We start from the raw sequence: 24274 nt of genomic DNA, 5'->3' as shown, positions 1-24274 counted from the left end.
AGTGATTTAAAAATCACAAACGTGGAAGAATCAATTATCAGAGTCTGTCTCTCTGGTGTGCAGAAGCAACTTAAATCTTATTTACCAGTTGTTCAGTATATGCGGTGTCCCAAAAGATGAATGATCTCCCCATATGCCTGTGCTGCAGTTTAGCTAGACATGTATGAGTACATGCTATGCAAATGTCTTCAAAGCCTTGTTTAATGGAAAGGAAATTCCTTCTACCCTGGGTTTTGGTTTTATATCTGCCAAAAAAAAAGGGTGGGGGGAGAGGGGGACTGGTTTCTACTAAGTATATAGTAAGTCTCTCTAGGTCACTATTAGAGGCGACTAGGAAACCAAGTGGTTAGTATAAGTCAGCATCTAGCATTAATTTTCACATTGTATTGTTTTATTAGAATTGTTGTGTACAGGGAGGTAGTGTCTTCCTGCCCTTACAAATCAACAAAAGTGTGGCTGCATCAGATCTGACCAGTTGCAATCTCACATTGAAAGAAGTGTAGCTGTTCTTCCTTTTACTTTGGCACAGTCATTATTTGAGGAAAGTACTTAGCTTTGTACCATTCTGCCTTTCAAAGTGATACCATTAGACTAGAGAACTTTTCTGATCCCACCCCTAACCAGGGATGAAGTACTGTTGCATCTAATCCACCCATGGATAAACTTCACTCATATCCACAAACGTAGTATTTTAAATCAAGGAATTTCCTCAACATATAATTCCTCATTTTCCAGTAGCTAAAATTGTGAGTACAATCAAATATACCATTCTAAACCCATGCTGGGACTTCATTACCTTTGTTAGATGATTTACATCACTAATTATGAATTATAATAGTCATAGGTTTGTGTTAACATGCATCTCAGCAGGAACTGCAAGTTTTACAATCAAACTTACAATTCAGAACTCAGCATGGGGGAACGTTTCAGAGCTAAAGCTAAAATTCAGCTTCATGGAAGAAAGCTGGAGCACTCAACTGTTCGGACAGTGAACATAAGAATGTCACAAATACAATCAAAATAAATTCCCTTTCAAATTCAGATTATTATGGACTATTTCCATCATTCCCGCAGCTATAACGTGATCCTGCAGAGAGCCTTGAGCCCAATTCAACCCCAATGATGCCCCCTTCGACCCATACAGATGGCAGCCATTAAGATTACCATCCTTGCTTGCCAATCTGAACACCTCTTTCACGCCTTCCACTAGCATCTCATTTGAACTGCTGATCCTTGCCTTCCCACAGTAAAGAAGGCTGCAAAATCCCAAGGAGGTATTTCTTTTTTTCCCCACTCTCATTTATTTCCACAAATCTTTTCCCGTCACAATTTGTGGGAATATCTTCCTAGTTAGACAGCAAGGATGCATTTACTAATCCCTATAATTGGCACCTACATTCTACAATATCAGAGCATTAGAAAGCAGTGAAAAGGTTAAAAAAAACTACTATTACAAAAATATACTTGTGGAAGTTTACCTTTGAGTAACCTGCTGTAACAATAGAAATGAACAATTTTCTACCAATACTTGATAATATGTGGAATTAATAATTTCAGTTAATTTTAAAGGGTATTAACTATTGAACTATTAAAATAATAAATTGGAATACTATTATTTAAGAGTTATACATAATAAAATCCCAATTAAAGGTAATAAACCTGTTAGAGGAACTTATTTACTATATAGACATGCCGTGTTTAAACAAATCACCACACTATTTTCATAAACAGGTTGATAATCTATATAAAAATGCAAATGAAACATCACAGTGTATGCCAACTTGAGGTGCTGTTCATGATTTGATTTACTCATATGTAGAGCCCTACCAACTTCACAACTGTGAAAAACGTGTCAGGGACCATGAAATCTGATCTCCCCCATGAAATCTGGTCCCGGCAGGGATCTGGCTGTCAGTCTTGGCTGGGGATGGGGAGGAATAAGACGACTTCTTCCCTTGCAGGGGCTGCTCTGGAGGCAGGTCAGATCCATCTTCGAGAACCTCCCGTGGCTGCAGGAAGCTCCGTGGCTCCAGCTGTCAACGACACCCTACCCTTGCCAGCGCAGGAAGGCTGCGGCTCCAGCTGTCAGCTCCCCAGTGGGGTGGAAGACCGCTGGAAAAACTGGACATATAGTAACCCACCACTCCATACTCCGTGACTCTCTGCACCTTTCTGCACTGCTAACAGTGGTGGCACTGGCTTTAGAGCTGGGCACCTGGCCAGCAGCCTTCCTCTCTGGCTGCCCAGCTCTGAGGACAGCAGAGCAGAAGTAAGGCTGGCAATCCCACGACCCCCTATAATAGCCTTGAGACCTCCCTCCCCCGTAGCCTAACCACCTTCTGGGTCAGGACTCACACAGTTACATCACCCTGACATTTCTGATGTAAACAGCTGAAAAAACAAAACTGCCTAATTTTAAAAACTCTTGGCTGTGAAATTGACCAGAATGGATCATGAATTTAGTAGGGCCCTACTCTCATGTTTTCCTTAGAAAGACCAATTTTTATGACTTTTATAAAACATAACACTAAGTTGTTTTTTTCCCCCAACAGTAATTTTCAGACTGCAACATTACTGCTGAGTCTACAATTTGCAAAGTCTCCCACCTTCTTGTTTTAAGGAGGTTTTCTCTGCTTCTTTTGCCTATAGAAATGAAGTACCATACTTCCGGGCCCACACGCATTCCCCCTTCACACACAGCTCTCCTCAGTGCCTCCTGGTTCTATAGTAAGACAACAGAACACACCTATTTTTGTGCAGTTGCGTTCAGTCCAGGGATTGCTAGAAGAAAGGAGACTTCTGAAGGGCCTGAAAGCATAGCAATTAATCCCTTTGCACTGAAAATAATAGGAAATATCTGAAGCAATGTTAAGGGAAAAAATAAATTGTGCAGGAGAACAACACGGAGAACAGAGAAGGAAAGAAAATAGGAGAGAAAAACTACAAGGGCTTGGGAAGCAAAGATTAGAGATAAATATGGACAAGTTAAAAGGAAACAGTATATCGGAGGAGAATAAATAGAAAATAAAAACAGGAACAGTCATGAAAACAAGGGAAAGAAAACAGACAAAAGAGAAATGTGGAGAAAATCCACCCCTTCAGAAGCAGCATTTTTAGCCAGTCACAGAGAGGAAATGCTGCCTTCCACCAAGCCAGTTCATGCATCTGCAAGTGGCAGAAGCATCAAGGAGGAGACCAAATTCCCATGCCTAAGAGAGGAAAACTGACTGGTTCAGATATTTGTAATAGGATACACAATCTTTCACTTCCACTTAAAGTCTCTGATTCAACTCTGGTCCAGCTCAGTAGTTACTGAATGTCATTACTATCCAATAGCTAACTGGATTTATCTTAAATGGGATGTTGGTCTCAGTCTAATTATTAGCATAGTAAGGATGGTCTTAAGGTTCGAGCACTGGACGGGAGCACAAGAAATCTGGGTTCCATTCTCAGTTCTGTCACTGACTCCCTGAGTGTCCTTAGCAAGTCACAACCCTTTCTTGTCCCACTCCCACTGACTTCAAAGGATCAACCCCTCTGTGTCTTGGCTCCCCAAAAGTAAAATTGGAATAGTAACACTCCTTTTCTTTCACCTTTTGTCTAGCTTGTCTATTTGATTATAATTTTCTGGACAAGGATGGTCTCTTATGATGTGTTCGTACAAGACCTAGCACAACAGGGCTTTGATCTCAGTTGGATTCTCTCCACTTCAGGCAGAGCTATAAGTGAAATGTTTAACATGGTCTCATCCTTTAAAATTTTACCCACCACAGAAATCCTCGGACTAGTCCCATCAGCCTGATCTTGTGGGCAGCGCTTTTACAAACATCCAACCCTACCTCCTCCAAGCAGATAGGCTGAGTGATAAGGTGCATATTGTGCCAAACACTCCCAAATACAAAAAACCCCATCTGAGAAGCTGGGCTTTTTAGCTACATTGCAATCTTTGGTGTGCAGGAGTAAACAGACTGAAAACATACTTCAAATAAATGTCTTTCTAATCTTAAGAGAGCAGGAACAAGTATTGGCCACATTCATCTTCAACAACATCTACGACCCAGCACTTCTTCCACACAATTTTTATCAAATCATCTCTTATCCTTCAAAATCAGTCATGTCACTACAAATCAACCATTGAAAAGGTTAGGATTTCTAAGCACAACTTAGATATTCCATGACAAATTTATATAAAGCAACAGAAAATGCATCCACAATCCAAATTTTTTTTTCAAGAATATATATTGCTGCTGTCTGTATATTTCTTCTGTTGCATAGGTACTTTATTTTATATAGTGCCATCTGCTAAAAGTCCCATGCTGTACAGTTCACAGGATCCTGCTGGGTTTTGTTGGAATATTTGAAGAACTCTGTAGGTTTCCAATAGAACTACCCAGATGCTTTGCTGAGAACGTCTGAGAACTAGAGACACAAATTTCCCCATGCTCACGACACTTTTCATCTGACAGTACTATATTTTTCTGGTGTAAAAATTGCACTTTATAAACATTGCTTTAAATGTTTTTCTGTTGAAACTTATTAGAATCAGCTAAATATTTTTATACCTACACAAATAGTCACAAAAACTACATGCTACTGAGGCATTACAACTCCATAGAGGGAGTTATCCCTTTATTACTCTTATCTATTTTGTAATAATGGGAGTTTCACATAGTCTTAGTGAAGGTACTGTATTTCTTCATCCAAAGTATCTTTACATATTAGATTTGTTTAATGCTAAGACATTAAACTCCATAGATCCTACAAGTTAGCAATGGGCTCAATGCAAAATTTGGATCCAGGTTTTTGAATGCCTCTAATTACATTTATGAATTAAGGTATCCTATATGTTTGTCAAGATTCTCCAACAGACATTTTGGATATCCAAATATTTAGACATATATGTTATCATTACTTACACAACATTAATGTGGTTCTTGGTCAATACTTTTCAGTGAAAACTGCCAAACGACACTATAGCAAGATATTTAACACAGAGAAAAAAAACATTTCCTAAGGAAGATGTAGCTTACTGAAAATTGGAATTAACCAATTTTTTCTACACATTTTTTTTAAATGGGGCTCTAGACTTTTTGCTTCCTTATAATGAGGGCCAGAACCATTTTTTTAATTAATTAACTATCTATGGTCTCACCTATGGCGCCAATCCTATAAAGACTCACTCACATGCTTAACTTTATGTGAGTAGTCTCATCGAAGCATTTTTTTACAGCTCTAATCTACATTAGATTGCATTAGACTAGAGAGAACAGGTGACACATTCGTGATACTGCAGGTCTTCAGTGCCACAGCTTATCAGTGTTAATGCTACAAAAGAGAGAATAGAATAGAACAGAAAAAGTATTTGGGGCAAAATGTTAAATATTATAAATTCTACCCAACAAATAATATGAATTTTCATCCATTTCGGGGGAGCAAAAACTAGCATTGACCCTGGAAGGATTCTCTCATATTTTTAGTTAATCTGATCAAAAAAATTTAACTATCTCAATTGTACTAAAATCCAGGAGTCAATGACAGTATTCTTACATTCTGTGTAATCATTTTTAAACTCCTGAATCTCTGAAATACTTACGTTCATTAGGACTATAATCTACATGGATCTCTCAAAAGAAAGTTTTCATTTGCATCATTAACCACCTTGCTTTTATTCCATGTTAGGGACTGATTTATTCATCTTCTGTAATTATACTGCATCTGTCACTATGATGTCTAGCCACTAGGATAGCTGTAATTCATATAAAAAGGTTAATATCTATTGGGGCAAAGCAGTTTCCCTACTATACTTTTTGAACAATTGTACTAGTTTTTAAAATGTCTTTGTAACTAACTTTTGAAAAAATTATGATTTCCTCCTAAAATTGTTGAGTACTTTATTTGCATATAAAGAATTGTTTTATTTACACAGAATCTGGTGGAATATGGATAAGATAGTTTTGTTGTGCTACCAATGTTCTGAATATACCTATTCAAACTAAAACGTCTCCATCTATAACCCCAATAACTACTCATTGTACAGTAACTAAAGCCCTGAAATATGATTTAACAAAATGAAGCCATTATATTAAATAAAATTCTCAGACACTTTCTTTTTGCAACACTTCAATTTAAAACACAGAACATTTTTAAATGAAATCTGATAAGCAAATTAAACTCTTAAAAATAAGTAATAATAGAAGGTGTTCAGAACACTGTACAAGGAACTGGAAACCTCAAGAAACAGATAATACAAAACCAAATAAAACATTCAAAAGCCAAACCTGGCAAATACATAAGGGTAACAATATAAATCTGTAGATGCAACATCAGCAATCTGTAATGCAGCCATTGTAAGGGCAAAAGCAACACTTTTTTTTTTTTTGGAAGTGAGTAAAGTTAAAAATAATCAGAGGGGTAGTCGTGTTAGTCTGTATCCACAAAAACAACAAGCCTGGTGGCACCTTAAAGACTAACAGATTTATTTGGGCATAAGCTTTCATGAGTAAAAACTCACTTCTTCAAATGCTTATGCCCAAATAAATCTGTTAGTCTTTAAGCTACCACCAGACTCCTTGTTGTTTTTGTTAAAAATAATAAAGCAGCTAAATATCACTTTCATAAGTAGTTTTGTATCATAACTAAATTTGCCCATTTTTAATAAAGTGAGATAAATTAACTTCTATCCCACAGTTTCCTTTATTTATTAATGCAATTACCACTGGGGAGGAACTAAAGCCCACCCCCTAGTTCCCGCTTGTCTACACCAATCCTCTGAAACCTTTATCCTGTAATCTCTTGTGCACCCAAACTCTTAATGACTTCAGCCATAGTGCCAGTTTAGACATGGATCAGAGCCCCTAATGTGCAGCTGTCCCACAAGCCCTGATTGCAATCTGCAGGCTATCTTGTAGCTCTTCCTTCTCTCCACCCAAACAGGGATAAGGGGATCCATTCTAGGGTGACAGGTGCTGCCTACCACACTTTTGACGCACACACCTCTCCAGAAAGAGAGCCAGCAGACAGAGGCTTGGGTAGCTTATGGCAACCAAGGAACCAATGACAGAGAGCGATAGCTGGCGCTGCCATGGCAATCACAGCTTCTCCTTGGCAGCTGCAGCAGGGAGGGCAGCTAATACTGACTGCCAGGCTTCTATATGGCCCATAATGTGTCTATTCTGTATCAGAATGGCCAAGAGGAAAAGAATTATTTGAGGCATCATATACAAAAGGTTACTTTGTTCTTTCACAAAGAAGTCACCCACCAATGCCCACAATACAAACCAGCTGGGGATTCAGTCTACAGATGCTCAGCCAGGTGCCTAATCTGTTTGAGCAACACCATCCAAACTCCTTTCCTTTCCCCACTGACTGCGCCTTTTATTCAACAAAGTCACCTCATCCAGCAAGAAATTACCAATAGACATGAGTCCCAAGTGCAGCACATGACTCGTGGTGCAGTTCATTCTACAAAGAAAATAGAATAGGAATGGTCCTTGGAACTGATTTTGCATTAACACCAAGATACCCCTAAAAACTTATCTGCTGCTTTTCCTGCTGCTCTAAACAGCCTTGGTGCCTCTGAACACTGCACATGTGTAACTGTTACAAAGCCTTTCAGCTGCAAAGTAAAAGAAGGTTTCACAACTGCCAAGCATATACTATAGCAGCCAGAGAGGTTCATTGATCACAGGCAGTGGGCCTAAACATGCTCCTACAGAAGTCAGGGGTAAAGCTACCATTAACTTCTGTGGGAGCAGGATTGGGTCCCAAATTTGGACTCTTACTCAGACTGCACATCTCAGCTCACTTTCATACCAGTGATCTCCTAGAGCCCATTTGTATCTGAGAGGACTGGGGAGCAGGAAGAACACAAGGCAATAATTTGGTGATGTGCCCCCACTTTTACCTGGGAGACAAAAGCAGAAAAGTATCCAGATTTCCCATAGGGAAACCTGCGGTGCCCCACATCTTTCTGGCCTGTTTAAAAAAAAAAAACAACAAAGGAGAGATTCAGCCAACTTCAGGTTCCAGTCATGAAAAGCAGGATAGCAAAGGCAAGGTGCCTGTTGAACTCCCCCAACAGAACAATGGGCTCCCTGGCCTCTAAATAAATAACACAGCTCAGGACCACCACCACCACCCCTCCGCCCTGGGAACCCTTCCCCACACAGAGGGGCGCGCTCAGCCCCAAACCGGAGCAGGAGCAAAAACAAAACACTGACCCAGCACGCTAACCCCCCACCCCACCCTAAAAACTTTACAGGCGCCGAGGGCAAGCCGCCCACCCCACACTCCGTTGTGCCCGGGCTGCCCTTGCTCCCCGCGAGGAACCAGGACCAGCCTGTAGGGCGGGAGCCGCCTTCCCTACCTGTACGGGATCCAGTCCGCCTGGTGCTTTGAAGTCATCGCTCCCAGGGGGAGGCGGCTACTCCAGGGGCAGCACGAGCGCTCGGAGCCGGAGGATAGGACGCCGCCGCTGGTCCCCTGGTCAGAGTCCCCCGCGACCCGGGCAGCATCCTCCGTCCGGACCGGGCAGCAGCAGCAGGCGGAGGAGGGCAGCGGGGGTTATCCCAGCAGCAATCCCAGCACCAGCATCCCCCCGGGGCGGGCTCCGAGCGCCGGGGCGGGCAGCATAGAGCCAGCAACCGGCGGCTCTGCCCCGCTCTTCTCTCTCCTGGCCCCGGCTCGCGGCCGCAGGAGGGGGAGCTCTCGCCGCGTCAGCCCGGAGAGGGGGAGGGGGCAGCGCCGCGCAGCGAGCCCGCCTGCCTCCGTTGTAACCCCGCCTGCCGCCCGCTCCCCTCTGCCCGGCGCCGCGGCTCCGAGCTCAGCGCCGCTGCACGGAGAAGAAGGAGGAGCCGCGCGCTGGGTCAGTGCACGGGCAGCCCAGCTCTGCCGCCGACCAATCCCCGCGGCCAGCGATGAGTCGCGCTCTGTCACCGCGGGCCGCTCCCGCCCCCAGGGCCAGAGGCTGCTGCCAAGGAGCGAGCGGGGAGCGGAGTCGCAGCCCTGCGCCCAGCTGGGGGACGCTGAAACCGGGGGACGATTGGGGGAGATGGAGGAAAGTTGGGGAGCAGCGAGAATGGAGGTAGCGGGGCGGGAGACTGACAGGGCGAAGAGGTTGCTGGGTGTTTTTCGAGAGGGGTGCCATGGACCCCACACACACACCTGCCGCACGGAGTTTGCGGGCAGAGGTTTGCATGCAGGGACCGAAGCTGGCCGACAGGTGCAGTCTAATCTTGTTATGGCAGCTGCCGCAATAGAGGTAGCCACGGCTTTGATGTTGGCAGGCTCAACGCCTTGCTCTCAACGGCAGCCTTTGGGGGCCTGCAAAAATCTATAGTCAGGGCCTCCCATAAATTGGAGAAACGCACCTTTTTAAATGCATGTAGGCCTTTTCTTTGCAGAGATCTCACTGAAAAGTTAGCTAGTGCAAACCAGTCGCTAGGTAGGACTGAAAGCTTGTCACTGATTTTTGCTAAAGATCACAAGTCCTTTCACAGCCACTTCAGGCTCTCCTTTGAGAGCCTGGGAATCTAAGTGCCCCTTGACTTTTGGGAAGCCCCATGCCAACTTACACAGATAAAGGAGTGTTGTGACACAGAGACCCATTGATGCAGCTGGCAAAAGGTTCACTATTCTATGTCAGCAACTCCTATCATGCCTGACAAGCTCACTGCAGCTAACACACTACTTTCCTAGGATGTATCCATCAAGAATATCATGCAAGGTATCTAATAAAAGCCTGTGTCATACAAATTCTCATAATCCTCGCAAGATGTATTTATTGCTACCATGTAAAGAGTTATGTACATGTACTGGAAGCATATTCCTAAAAAGGCAGACATAAATTATGCATTGTAAGCCAAATCTGCATATGCAGTAAATGAGATGGGAAGATACCAAACACTGAACCACTGGTGGTTATCCTGGATAGGGGCAAAGATAATGAACTCTGGAGACAGAAGTAGAAGACAAAAAAGAACATCCATTCACTGAGGAAACCCCTTGAATGGTGTGAGACATTCATGACTATTAGATCCTGGTGTTGACCGAAAACCAGTAGCTCTATGAAAGACTGAATCCTTGGGAGAAAATCTTTATTGAACCTTGATAAGTGTAGACCTAGGATAGCATTTTATATGTGTAACCTTTTCTGTTTCCATTTGTTACACAATAGCAGCAGTGTAGATAGAGTGTCATAGGCTAGTAACCAGAGTATGGATCCAGGCTCATTGGAGGCTTGATTCTGGTTGTTAGCCCTATCTGAAGCCTATGCCTCCATGTCTGCACTGCCACTGTTATCTGTGCTGGCTACAATCACACCTTAACTTGCACTGTAGAGTGCTAATGGAACACAAGCAACAGTATTGCTGCCCTAGCATCTTGCTGTGAAAGAAGTGGAACCCTAGGCTGACACAGACTCCTTTTGCAGTCTTTATCAAGTCCCACAAGGCAAGGTTTCAGACTTTACACACTTAAGTCCAGTGGTGCAAAGGACCCACAACTCTAGTTTACTTCAAGAGGAGTTGCAGGTGCTCAGCCTCAGTGAAAAATAAAATCAAGCCTCGTATAGTTAGATGCCTTCCTCTGAAGCTCCTGGTGCTGAACATTGTTGGTCACAGAACACTCAGGTCCAATCCTGTATGGCAATACCTATGAGTTACAAATCACACATTCATCACCACTAGAAAAATCTTTATTTAATTTAAAAGAATAGGCTGCAGAAATACCTGCACACTTGCATGGTAGTAAATGGTTTGGGTTGGTATTTTTAACTGTGCCCATTGCAGAACATAGCAAAAACCACCACTGATCAAGAAATTCTTGAGTCCTTCAGATGCAAATGTTATCAGGATTTGAGATATCAATAGAACATATACTGTCAAAAAGCCCTAAGTACAAATGTCTTCTAGATGAATTCACACACAAACATCAAAAAGATCACGCTGAACATTTGACCTGTTTGAATGGGTGAAAGTGTTTACCATAGTTTAATAGCCTAAGAGAGTGTTTATATTTAAAAATAAAAAGTCATCATTCTGGGTCAATAGATGTCTCCATCGGAGGCAGTGCAGCTGAGTTATCTGTGCACTTAGAGTTGTGTCTAGACTCACACTTCACAAGGATCTGACTCTGAGGATGAAAAGGACAGTCCTCATTGGGAAGCTCATGCAGGGTCAAGGTGGTACCCTTATTGTATAAGAGACCTCAGGATGGCCCTGGAAATGCATAAGCATTCATTTAACCTGCTGTCAATTTTTAGCTGCTCAGCCTGGACTTGGATCCTTGAAGTGGTCAGTTTCCTGACAGTTACTATACAAAACAGGACAAAGCGCTTGTACATAACAAGTAACTCTTGTATGTAATAAGGCAGGAATATCTGTAAGCCAACATGATAGCTGGCTGCTAAGGCTAACTGTAAAGAGAACTGCATCCATCAAAAGCTATTTAGTTTTCATGCTGAATTAGTTTTAGTCACCAAGCTGAGAGGCAAGACTTACTTCCGTTAGATGAAGAAGAGAATTTTTAAAAGATTAAGTGATGTATATACACAACACTGTATTATCATAATACTGTTGGAAGCCAATGTTGTAGTTAACACTGTCTCTTTACATATAGATTTGTTACTTTAGCAATTATTCCTAGTTTGTCCTCCATGTAAGGTAGCTGTCCTGCAAATACATTTTGTGATTGAGATGATGAATAATACAACACAGCTTTACTTAACAGTTGAAAACATCTGAATTTGATACAAAAACCCTTCTGGCAATCAGGGTAGAGAGCATCCAACACTGAAGCATGAAACCTCAGTCTGCTGTTTTAATCCTTGAAACAGATATGAAATATCTGTACCAATTTGGAAATCAGTGTGCAGGATATAAGTATTTTTTGGCAGACTTTTTATTTCATTCATACTCTTGTCTTCTTCCCTCTTACTAGAGCCACCTGCTTCTTTCTTGTTTCTAGGCTGGGAGAATGGCATTTTTAAGCATTATTTAAAATCATACTGTAGCAGAAATAAAACATAGTCGGCATGAGCATTTAAACATTTTTGTGTATATGCAACTATTTTCTGTAATAAAGCTGAATGAAGATAGAATTAGAGCCCAGTGGTATTAGAACAGCTTTGTGTGCTTTCCTGTTTAAAATCCTAAATGCAGAGAAATAGAGTTGATTTGCACTGGTATAAATGCAAATAGATTTGTGTAAGATTTTCCGGTGTGAAATCCCTCATAATCAAGTTTTCAGATGAAGTAGAGCTACGCCAAACATTCACAGTGACACCCTGACCTAAGTAAAACTCACCTGATTTCAGAGTTACAAACCCAAGGCAAGTTCCTCACAAGGTTCACAAACTTTTTGAAGCAAGCTGGAACTGGTTTTGAATGCACTTGAGAGAGCCTTTTTTATAATGAACTCATGCAAAGTATATGTGATTTCACATGACAAGGTGAAATTTAATGGATCAACGACAAAGAAGATTTTCACATAAATCCTGCAAAAATCAAAGCACTGAGTGGTAATTTCACCATAAAACCTCAGTCTGAACCAGACTTGATGGAAAGATTTCCACTGACTGCGGTGGGCTTTGGATGAGTCCTCAAAACATTTAGGCCAAATCCCCTCTTTCTGCTCAAAGACTGATGAAAGGAGATAGCCCAAGTTTATATCTTTCTGCCTCTTTTGCTAATAATATGAAAATCCAGCATTTGTGACATCTCGGTTTTCTATTATGATACAAAAAGCATGTAGTGAAGGTGAATAATTTGGAGATGAAACTCTGGGAAGGGACATAAATCTGTCTGAAAAGATTTATTGCAATTTTTACTTGGCTGAGCGTTTCTGGACAGATGCAGAGGTCACTTTTCTTTGCCTTTATTTCATCTATCATCATGCCAATGAGTACATTGCTATTTCTTTATTGTGATGCTGGAAAGCTCAGATATCCATCAGTAATATGCTGGAGTAGTGAACTAGCAGGATCATCAGATGGATTTGCCTTCAACCCCCATTTAATGAATTGTTTGATTAATGGTTCGCATAGATGAATTCTCCACTAATAGATTACTTAAAAACAAAATTGAACCAATCATATACTGTTCTTCCTAAAGTTTTCCATAGCTTCTATTTTAAAAAGGTTTGTTCTGGCCATTGAACCTTCTAAATTAACCAAGTTTTATATTATTTATGCAATGTTGTGGTAGCCATGTTGGTCTCAGGATATTAGAGGGACAAAGTGGGTTTTTACATTGACAGTTTTGACTTCTTACACTCCTCTACTTGTTCTGATGCTTACTTACTGAATTTTCTTCAAGTGACTGTTGTGTTCCCAACATCTATATGTTTGCATGCAATTGGCCATCCTGCCTGAGACACAGCTATACATTTGTTTTAAAAATCAAATACAAGTATTCAAAACAAAATTGTACTTTCCAAAAATAAATTTAAAAAAATAGACAAGCTCTTGAAACCAGAAAATAATTCTGTACGACTTTATTTCTCCCAAAGAGGTTTCAAATCCACAGATTTTTCAAACCCGATTATAACCATGTGCTTTTAAAAGCCATTAGCCTCACATAAAAATGAACCTCAACATTGAAGTGCTCCCTGCAGAACTAATAGGTGGAACTGAAAATGTGTTGCTATAAATGTTAGCTTGGAACATCAATATAATGACTTCATTTTATGCCCTTTATATTTCTTCTCCGAGGGAACATGATTAGTGAAAGAGGTCTGCTTCCTTAGACGCAAATAAACTGAAGATGTTGCAAGATGTACTTATCTTGGAACCCTTCAACATACAGTTGCAATCATATTAAAAATGAGATTGAGTTCCATGTGCAAGAAAAGAAATTACATCAGTTCAGCTGTGCTCACGCTGGAGACACAAGTAACTAGAAAACCAGGGGAGTGGATTTAGAATGATTTGAGCTTTTTATAACCAGGGATATATAGTACATTAGCTCCCAGTCTTCAGTGTCTTTAGATGACAGTTAAGATTGAGAAATATCTTGTCATTTTTGCTATTCCTTTTGTTTGCTGTTTTGGTTGAAAATGTATGAATTAAGAAACTGGGCGAAGTGAAAGAGTGCTTAAATTATTGCTTTGATACTCTCCTCACAATACAGAGCCTTCTACACAGCCCTCATCACCATGCTATCTGAGTGCCTTACAATCACAGATGTATTTTATCCTCACATCACCTCTTTGATGTGGGAAAATACCATCTCCATTTTACAGATGAGGAAGTGAGGCATGGAGTAGATGAAGTGATTTGTCCACAGTCACATAGGAAGTCTGTGGTTAAAATGGGAACTAAATCCTGGTCTCCTGAGTCCCAGTCCAGTCCCCTATCCACTAAACTCATAGACCATCCTTTCTCTCATCTCGACTAACCTTTTGCTAAAACGCCAAGGAAAATGTATTCATTCTATTGCTAATCTCACTAGTGGGTTGATTAATCACTTATGCATACTATTAAATGGAATGCCAAATCTGCTCATTTACGATATCTGTAACTATTCAGATCTGTAAATTATGCATTAAAATTATTGAACTAATACATATCTGCCTATTGTGGGTGCAAAAGCATGGGGAGTTCAGCATGGCAAACACTGCCTTAGCCCTTTGCCTTTGCCAGTAAAAGAGGTCAAACAGAGCATATTATTTACTCTGTATTTCTCCAAGTTGTAGCCTAATGTAATTGATTATTTAAAATATATAGAGAGAATAAATTAAACTTTAACAGCTAGCTGATTATGTGTTCTTGCAAGAGTTATTAGTTCTATTGGTTTCATTTTACTGGTGAAAATTACATAGTTCTGTAGAGTCACTCTCTCAATATGACTAAGGTTTTGGCTTGGTAGACAAGGCAAGAGAGTTAAACACAAATGCTATCAGTGCCAAGCTCTACAGTATTCAGTCTGTTAAAAGTCCTTTTTTTAAAAAAACATGTTATAAGATGGTTTGACCCATGGTTTACCAGGTTATAATTAGAGCAGGTTGGGAATTTGTTGACAAAATGTTATTAATTAGAAAATGCAGATCTGTCTAAACTGAAACATTTTGCAAGAATGTATGAAGTTTTGACTAAGCTTTCATCAGGAAAAATTTCTCAGGTCCAGGATAGGGTTTCTGCTCAAGGAGAGAGAGACCCACCCCAGAATAGTCAATAGGCTGGTGCTTAGGGCACTCACCTGAGATGTGGTAGAGACAGGTTCAAGTCCCTGCTCTAAATCAGGGACAAGAGGGATTTAATCCTGGGACTCCCACATCCCAGGAGAGTGCCCAAACCACCAGGCTATTGGCTATTCTGCAGAGGGTGTCTTAAAGATTTGCAGTGGATGGGAACGGTTTTCTCATCCACTTCTAATTACACAAAAGAGTTAACAGTGACTGATCCAGACCACCACAGCTTCCAAAGGAAGGCTCCAGGGAAGCTGGAAAATTCCACAAGGTTGGCTTTGTGGAGTTTCCTTTGGATAGTCCCGTTCATGGGGAAGGGGTTCTGGGAGACATGGATTTAAGAAGTGTCTAGCTGTCCCATACCTATAGATCACTGGGGTACCCTAAATCCACAGCATAAGGTGCTGTTCACATGGCTGGCTACCCACTCCCACCAACATGTGTCCAGTACTCCACCCAAGCTATTGGCTGGGTTTTTCTGCAGCTGCTCAGACACCTTGGAGGGGAACCAGAGGGAGTTATCACAGTTCTAATTGAAAACATTAATCTCATTGTTATCTATCACAGAAGACTAGTATCATCCGCAGGTAGGAGTTGGGTATTTTGACTAACCAACTGTAAAAGGTTGACTCCCTCTAGCACTGCACTGGGGTAGTAGAGTCAGTACTGACTCAGAGGGGCGTGTGTTCCCAGGCCATTGCCTGCTGCACAGCAATCCTTAGCACTGCACACAGGCACTTAGATCACAATTAATAGAGAGGTGAGAGCATCCCTAATGAATTGCCAAAAATTCAGCTATTAATATGGTAACAAGCAAGTTTTCCCTTCAAGTTTTTTCAATGTTTCAACTAGACTTTTTCTGTAAGAAAAAAAATATCAAAGCAGTCTTGTTTACTTTCTATAAAAAGTTAGCTAGATTATTGTTGGCAAAATATCTTTCTTGGCACACACATAGGAAGCTAAGCTTTTAAAATTTCCCCTTTAGACATAAAATTGCAAGTACTTAAACAACAATTAATTACTAAGCAAAGCATGTATTCAGACCTGAACAGTGCTGGAAAAGCCACAAAGGATGCATTAAAATGAGATTTCGGCTTTCAAAAGTTGAGTTTTTCAAACGGAAGATTTTCACTTTTTGCATAACGGGAGATAAAGTAAAAGCAACATCTCTCATGCAGCTCAAAATAGAAAAAGATAATGAAGAAAAAGAAATCAAATGTTCTGAGTTTCTGTAGATCATATCCTGTACATTTAATAAAAGAATTATATTTAATAAAAGGAGTGCTCCGAATCTGTGCCTGTATCAATTTTCATGCAGAAAGCTGTCTTAAGTGAATCTTGTTATCTCCTCCTTTGGCATCTTATGTCCTCTTCAGGCCCCATCAAGCTTCTCCTAGAGTACTGCATGGTTTCCTAGGAGTCCTTCTCTTCCAGGTCTGATTCGGCACCTCTTCTTTGACTCAGACATTTCCCAAACTCCTTCTCCACTACAAGTCCCCTTCTTTTGTAGGCCAAATCCTTCTCACCCTACTCACATGAGTAACTACAGTTTGGTGCCTGTGAGTAAGGAAACAGAATTTGCTCCACCCCAGCACCCTCTGTAGAGTTGTAAAGCCAGTTATGTACTAAGTACATGTTCATGTTCTAAGTATACATCTGACACCTACTGTTCAAACTACAAAGCTGTACATGTAGGCTCCTTGCATTGTCTCCAACTCTTGTGCAGGGTCAGCTACTATTTGACCATTTAGCAACAAGCTGTGATTAGCTGAGCTTCAGAGACAGGGAAACCTCCACATTCACCCACAATGAATTATCGCTGCAAAATCAAAACCAGAAGATGTATTTAACACATCCTTGTCCCAATGGACCTGCATATAAGATTTATGCTTCTGGAGTGACAGTGTAAAGTCAGATTCTGATAAGATTTGCACAACTGAGGCACAACCAATGTCTCTGTATATATTAGAAAAGTTCCTTATAAAACTGCTACTTTCATACAATGATGTCAAAGTGCTTCATGTTGAATTACACGTAATATGCTAATACTACTGAAAAAAATTCATGCTTCAACTCAGGCAGGGATCTCTGCAACACCCCAAACCTTCCCCAGGGATGGCATAGATGAGCTCTGGAAGCAGCCATCTTCAGTCCTCTTTGGCTGATAAGATAAGCCAAGAAGAAACTTGAGGGGAGAAAAGCTGCGATGGGGAGGGAAATGGACAGGAGAAAAGGAATCTTGTTTTGGGATGTGAGCAGGGATTAGAGGAAAAAAATTCAGATTTAGTGACATTTACTAAAAGCCTGCTCTAAAGCCTGCTGAAGTTAATGGAAAGACTGCTGGTGATTTCAATGGGCTTGGGATCAGGCCTGTTCCGAAGAAGTATTGACATGTTTAGACCATACATACAGTGAACATAATAATAAAATATAAAGTGGAACTCTGCCACGCGCCAGTACTTTGTTGCTGTACCTGGAGACGGCCTACTCTGCTGCCTCACCAATTCCTCATTCTGTTTTACAAAACCACCAAGAATCTATTATGTTTTTTTCAAATCCTGCCTCCTCTACAGGAACTGCTGACCAGTACCCCATTCCAGTGCTTACAGTTATCAGACCTTGTCTGTACTCTCCTTATTATAATAAAAAGGTGGAGACAAACTTTTCCATTGTTTTAACTGCTGTGCTCTGTAAGATACAGTTGTGGTTTGAGCAACCTGTTAGCAAATGACACTATATTGCAGTGTAACAGCAAAGACTGCTGGGACACCAGTACTGAGACCTACTGATATTGTTGAACTCAGCATGTAAATCACAGCAGATCTGTATAGCAATAAGACTTGTCTTCATACTCCAAACGAAAAGAGACTCACAAAAGTAAATGAAGCCAAGGAGAAATGGAAAGAGACAGAAAGATGTTAAGAACACAATCAATATTTGAGACATGGAAAAAGTACACAAAAAGGTAATAGGTAAATTGATGTGAACGGGAAGAGGGTGACAGAGATGAGGGGGAAAAGTGAGAAAGGGAGACTGATATCAAGAAGGCAAGGTTGGAGTTAATGGATAATCTAAAGAGAGTTAAAGGAACTACCCATAAAACCATTTATATCAGCAAGCTGAAAAAAACCCACAATAAATATAAAGACTCAGAAAGCACTGAAAATAATGTATATTCCAAGGGTGACCATGGGCTATACAAGCCATTGATATGTTTTATTATAATTAGAAGGAAGTCATTGATGAATACCCAAGGATAAGTCATACATGAAATAACATCAGAAAATGAAGATATGTGTTTCTGTGTTTGCCAGCTTCTCAGTCTTTATCAGCACTGAATCTGGTTGGATCTCATATTACACAACACATCTACTATAAAGTAAATTAATGAAATCTGTAAGAAAACAAATACTGCATAATTTTCTGAAATGGAAAATTTGATTTCAAGTCAGTCTGTGTTTCTAGAAAAAGAAATGTAGTGCTAAGTTATCATTTCACTGAGAGCTAGCTCCCGAAAGCACTCCAACCACTGGAAGTTCTGTTCTTGCAGAGTTTATAGTAGTATTGAGTCATGGGTTTTAACTATTAAATGTAAGGTGAATAGTTTGATTTTTTTTTTCCATTTTTAAATGAACCAGTTTGTAAACAGCATCCTAGTCATATCTAAATGTATTACATTTTTGGATCAGTGAACTCAGGGCAATCTGTGGCTCAGATATAAACTACACTATGGAAGGAAACCCTAGGGAGAAATAGACATTTCTAAAACAAGTCCTTAGAACAAGGCAACAGATTAATGCACATTTTGCCTGCAGCTAACCTAACATGAAAGTATTTGAGAAAGGAAAATGTGATCATGCTAGAAAGTCTCACAATACATTTATTCAAACTAGGAGAACATGGCACAAGTACCAAATTTTCTTAAGATTTAATTTAAAAAAAATCAGATTCAGGAAATATGCTAATTCTGTCTGCCTTAAGGAATTTGCTGATGAATTCTCAACAATTCTGAAGGGCCAGCATATATCATCTCTTTTTACTAAGCGTTTGATAACGATCCCTCTGATTTAACCATTAATTAGGAAAAAAAAGATTCTCTTCCATGAAAAAAAAAATATTTTCAAAAACAGACTGTTCTAGATGCCAGATTGACATCCTTAGTGAGTGAAGTTCACTGTCCACAGAAGAAATTATAAGTCAGCAGCCATGCAAAAATCACTATAATCACCTTTCCACTGTGCAGTCCATCACAGCCTTATTTGACCACCCTTTGGAGGGAAAATTTAGTCTTTTCTTTATGCTCAGTAGTTTGTTGCCTCTACACTATGAATGCTAAAATTGAAAAGTAGTGCCAATAATAATGACAGCTTCTGTGATACGGATACATGTTCACTTAAAACTAGGTGGGGACTATGCACTCAGTTAATACCGGCCAGTCATAAGATCAAAGTGATTTTTGCTCACTGCTGACCTGAACTGAATTCCAAGCAGATACAAAGGGAGATGAGACTGTATCCTATTGCCAAGCACATGAATAGAGCTTGTTGAAAATTTTCAAGTTTCAACATTCTGCAATGAAAGCCAGAGATTTTTTTCCCCCGCTGAAAAGGTTCACAAAATTTTTTATCTCACATTCTGACCCTATAGTCATCCAGCCCCCTCATTTTTAAAAAAATAAAATATTTCTTAAAAAAAATAAGATTACAAACAAAAGGGAAAAAAACTAGGAACCAAAATAATTTGAAATATCTAAGCACAATGCCAAATAAGGAGGCAAACAGGGAGACAGCATGGGCTAGTATGTAGACCACTGGTCTGGAACTCAGGAGAGCTGAATTCTATTATTGCCACTGGACTGCTGGGTGATGGTAGGCAAGTCACTGTACTAGCTTTGTGCCTCTGTTTCCCCTCCCAATATTTGTCTGCTTTGTCTATTTAGATTGTAAGTTCAAATGGGTTTTGCATCAAGCCTTGAACAGGGAGAATGGGAAAACAACTTACTGTTATTTAGCTAGGGTACAGCTAAACTACAAGCTAAGGGCATGATTCTCAGCTCACTCAGACACACTCATGCTAGCTCTCCTCTGAGCTAATGGAATAAAAATAGTAGTGTAGCTATGGTAGCACAGGCAGCGGTGGCATGGGCTGGCTGCCTGAGTACATATCTGCTTGGACCCTGGTGGTCACTGCCACCACTGCTCATACTACCACAGCTACACTACTATTTTTATCATAATAACTCAAAGGAGAGTTGGACCAAGTATGCGTATGCAAGCTGGGAATCACACTCCCTACCTCGCAGCATAGATGTAGCCTAAGGAGGCAGAAATAAGCTGATGGTTGCAAGGATACCCTCAAAAGGATGGTTAGGAGGTTGTCTCACTGCCAATTTACCAGTAAATCTGCAGTTCATCAGTTATCCTGGATGTGACAAGTTCTTTGTGAAAAATGTCAGAGCCAGCATCTGCTTTAAGAAGCCTAGCTAGATTCAATTAATACCTGCTGAGCATTTTGAGCTGAAGACAAGTTAGTGCATAAATTGTATTTGAGTAACAGGCATCCATCCTTCCTTTGTTTATGGTGACATACATGCTGTAAATTCCTCTGGGGAAAACTGGCTACATGTATTAGCCAGAGCAGTACTTATAAATTATAGAATAAACTTCAATGTGAGGATAGAGAATTCAATTTTAACATTAGTTGAAAATCTATTTTACTACTAACCAATACAGCTTGTAGAAATAGTAATGCCCCCGTTATGCCATATAAAAGGCATTTAGAAGCAATATTGTTCCCCAATCTCTGAGGCCTGGCTTCTTCCAAAGAAAGGTCAGTGGCGTACCTTTGTAATGGATGAAAGGTATTCTGAATGGTACGAAACATGGTGAGGGGGAAAATAATTTCCTTTAAAGAAGCCCCTGGGAAGGAAGGAAAACTAGACCAGGCCTAACACCATGGGTTCTAGGGCACCCAAAGAAAGGGACCTACCAGAACTGCAGTGGCATAAACTATTTTGTGCGGATGTTGTCTTTCTGTTTCTGACAGTTGCCCCCCATGGCAACATGCCTGTCATTCTCAGAGTCCTCCTGCACATCTACAAAGTAACTAGAGAGGGGAAAGAGAAGGAAAGGAAGGCAATTAAAACATCCCACAGTAATTCCACTAGGAAATCTAGCTCTGAGGGATGGCGGCATAGTGTTTGGTCCAGCTCCTTCACCCCTTCTCATCCCACATCCAAAACCCACTGTGCCTCTTCTGCAAAAGGGACTTCCTTAGTGTGCCTGGGTGAGAGGGAGCAACAGAAGCTTAACTCCTTCTTGCTTTCTGAACAGGCGGAGGCGATGTTCCATGCCAAGGATGTTTGTTTATTGATTTATTTAAGAAGAGAAGGCAGATAGATTAGGAAGCATAGAGATGAATGGAGAGGCAAAGCCTTTTTAATCTCAAATCAAAAAAAGGAGTGTAAGTGCTCTATGGCAGCAAAGCATCTAATAACAGAACAAAAGCTCAAAGCCAAATAATTGAAAGTTGGTCTGGTAGAACCACCTCTCTCGCTAACCAAAGCTACTTAAAGATTTTTATGGAAATATGAAGCAGGAGCTTATTTCCTGGATAAAGCCCATGCTTATTTTATAGAGACATTTAGAAGTTAAAGATGGTTCAGCAGTATCTTAAGAAACAGCAGTTGTATCAGTCTTGAAGCAATCATTTGTAAGAAATCATAAGTAAGCTTTGCGAACAGGGGCTGCTAACAGGGAGTTTCGCAAAGGAGTTCTCTAGGTGAAGGAGGAGCAAATACAGCATCTGTGGGGTAAGTGACTGTCTGCAGTGTGTGTGTTTGTTTGTGTTTGGGGGTTACTTGCTGTGTGCTGAGCTTGTGTTTATCAGTCTGTCTGTTTGTTTTGGTTGTTTGAAGGACCGTGTGCTGTAGCTGGCAGTTGGAGATTGAGCTACAAAGGAAGGTTGAAAGCTAGAAGCCTCTGGTAAATGGCTGAGCCTTAACCAGTGGGCGGGGCATTCACTCAGGCCAGGGCTTTATAAAAGCCTGCGCACTGAAGCGACCAGGGAGCTTTGCGAACAGGGATTGCAGGGATTTGGAAAGGGGAGTAGAAGAGGCGGGGTCTCTCGTTGGTCCGTTCGTGACCCATTAATCCGAAAACCTATTAATACCAAACTACATCCAAAACCTCCGTCTCTTTAAAGCAAGCAAGAGTGGGACAGAGCTGCAGACAGGCGGATTTGCGAGGGAGTTGACAGAGGAGGCTTACGATGGTTAGAGAAGACCGCAACACCTGTGGCAGCACTGCTTCTGTCCCTCCTTCTGCCCCTGTAGCCAGACAGAGCACCAGAGCTATGGATGCTTCTTCCAGATTTCGTGGTGTGTTTGCAAAGACTGTAACTTGCAATTTCCACTTACTGATATCCAGTGCTTGGGGGGCATCCAATATGAAAGTGCCTACGGTGGAATCTCTCAGCAGCAGGTGAGAGCTACAGGAAGAGGTGCCTAGGTTGAGGACCATCCATATCACGAGCAATCTGACAGTCCATGTGGAGACAGCTGAGGAAGCTGTCCAGTTCACAGGACTGCTGACAACCACTGGTGGAGGAGGAGATGCTCAGGGTGACTGGAGTGGTTACTCTGGCAGCAGGCAGTCTCCACCCCTGCTGCGAACCCTCCCGCGTGGAATAGGTAACCATTGTCTCTCTTGATACAAAAAGAAGGAATCACCCCTACAGTAAGAAGAGAAGCCTCGTACCCCTAGGCTGAAAGGTCTGCTGCCACGAAAGATGAAACGTAGGGTAGTGGTCGCGCTCTCTGCTGAACGGACGACGCCCATCTCTCGCCCTGACCATTTCATCTCGGGGTAGCTGCCTGCCGGCCCGTATCCGAAATGATACAGAGCATTTCGAGATAGTCGGCCTGTACTACTACCCCATGCTATCTCACATGTGGCACAAATAACTGCGAGGTGTGACGCCGAGCGGATCAAAAGTAACTCAGGGCTCTGGAGTACGGTGAAGGAGTTTGGGCACAGGTGGTATCTTTTGATCTTCCTGTCACAGGTAGGGGCCGTGGCAGAGACAGACTGCATGGAGTGATGCCTGGCTGCGAAGATGGTGTCGCAGGAGGGCTTTGGCTTCCTCGACCACGGATGCAATTCGAGGAGATGTAGGCAGAGATGGTTCACCTTTGAGGGGAAAGACCTATTGCACATACTGGCTACACTGTGGGGAGGCTTTAAACTAGGTTCGACGGGGACACGTGAGCAAAGCTACAGGGAATGGGGACATGAAGACGAGGAGATGGGTTGGAAACAGAGGTAGCATGACTATATGCAGAGAGAAAGGAGTCAGGCAAAACTGGAGGCAAGATAACCAGTTCTAGAGACCTAATACAAATGCAAGAGTAGTAATAGCAGGAAGAACTGGAAGTGCTAATAAATAAATACACTATGACATTGTTGCATCACTGAAACTGGGAATACACATGATTGGAATGTTGTGTGGATGGGTAAGTTTGCTCAGGAAGGATAGACAGGGAGAAAGGGAGGATATCCTTATATATAAAATGTACACACGGACTGAGGTGGAAGGACTAGGAGACGAAGTGTGTTGAGTCTCTGGGTAGGCAAAGGGGTAAAAACAGGTGAGTCGTGCGAGGAGTCTACACAGGTCACCTAACAGGTGGAAAGGTGGATGAGGCTTGATAAACACTACACAATCATTCCAAGCCCAGATTTGGTGTGAATGGGGCGACAATTCAACTATCCAGATCATCTGTGGGAAAAACACCACGGGACACGACTATCCAATACGTTCCTGGAACGCATTGCACGACAATTTTTATTTAGAGGTTGAAAAGCTACTCGGGGGGAAGCCTGTTCTAGACTTGATTGTTAACAAATAGGGAGAACTCACTGAGAATTTCTGGAAAAGTGAGCAGCTTGGGTGAAAGTGATCATGAAATCAAGAGTTTTGCAATCTAAGGAAAGGGTAGAAAGGGAGTACAGCAAAATGAGATAGTGGTTCAGGAAAGGTGGCATTTCCGCGATAAGCTCAGAGAGTGATATGGTAAGGTCCCATGGGCAGA

General features: G+C 41.4%; 1 protein-coding gene across 3 annotated transcripts in view; it reads right to left on the bottom strand.

Annotated features, from left to right (window-relative positions):
- TUB (TUB bipartite transcription factor) overlaps positions 1-24274 on the bottom strand; it is a 340142-nt gene that overhangs the window by 127074 nt on the left and 188794 nt on the right. Inside the window, exon 1 of one of the 3 annotated variants that reach the window (XM_075065149.1) lies at positions 8366-8643. The exons of the other annotated variants lie outside the window; for them this stretch is intronic. Within the exon in view, the coding sequence (XP_074921250.1) occupies positions 8366-8403 (38 nt within the window). The 5' untranslated portion in view covers positions 8404-8643. Of the gene's footprint in view, positions 1-8365; positions 8644-24274 lie in introns of those variants that run through there. 3 annotated transcript variants of the gene reach the window in all.

The sequence above is a fragment of the Chelonoidis abingdonii genome, chromosome 4, assembly GCF_003597395.2.
Source record: "Chelonoidis abingdonii isolate Lonesome George chromosome 4, CheloAbing_2.0, whole genome shotgun sequence".
Taxonomy (NCBI): domain Eukaryota; kingdom Metazoa; phylum Chordata; order Testudines; family Testudinidae; genus Chelonoidis; species Chelonoidis abingdonii.
The sequence above is the reverse complement of the archived record's forward strand: the minus strand, read 5'-3'. Positions and strand labels throughout refer to the sequence as shown.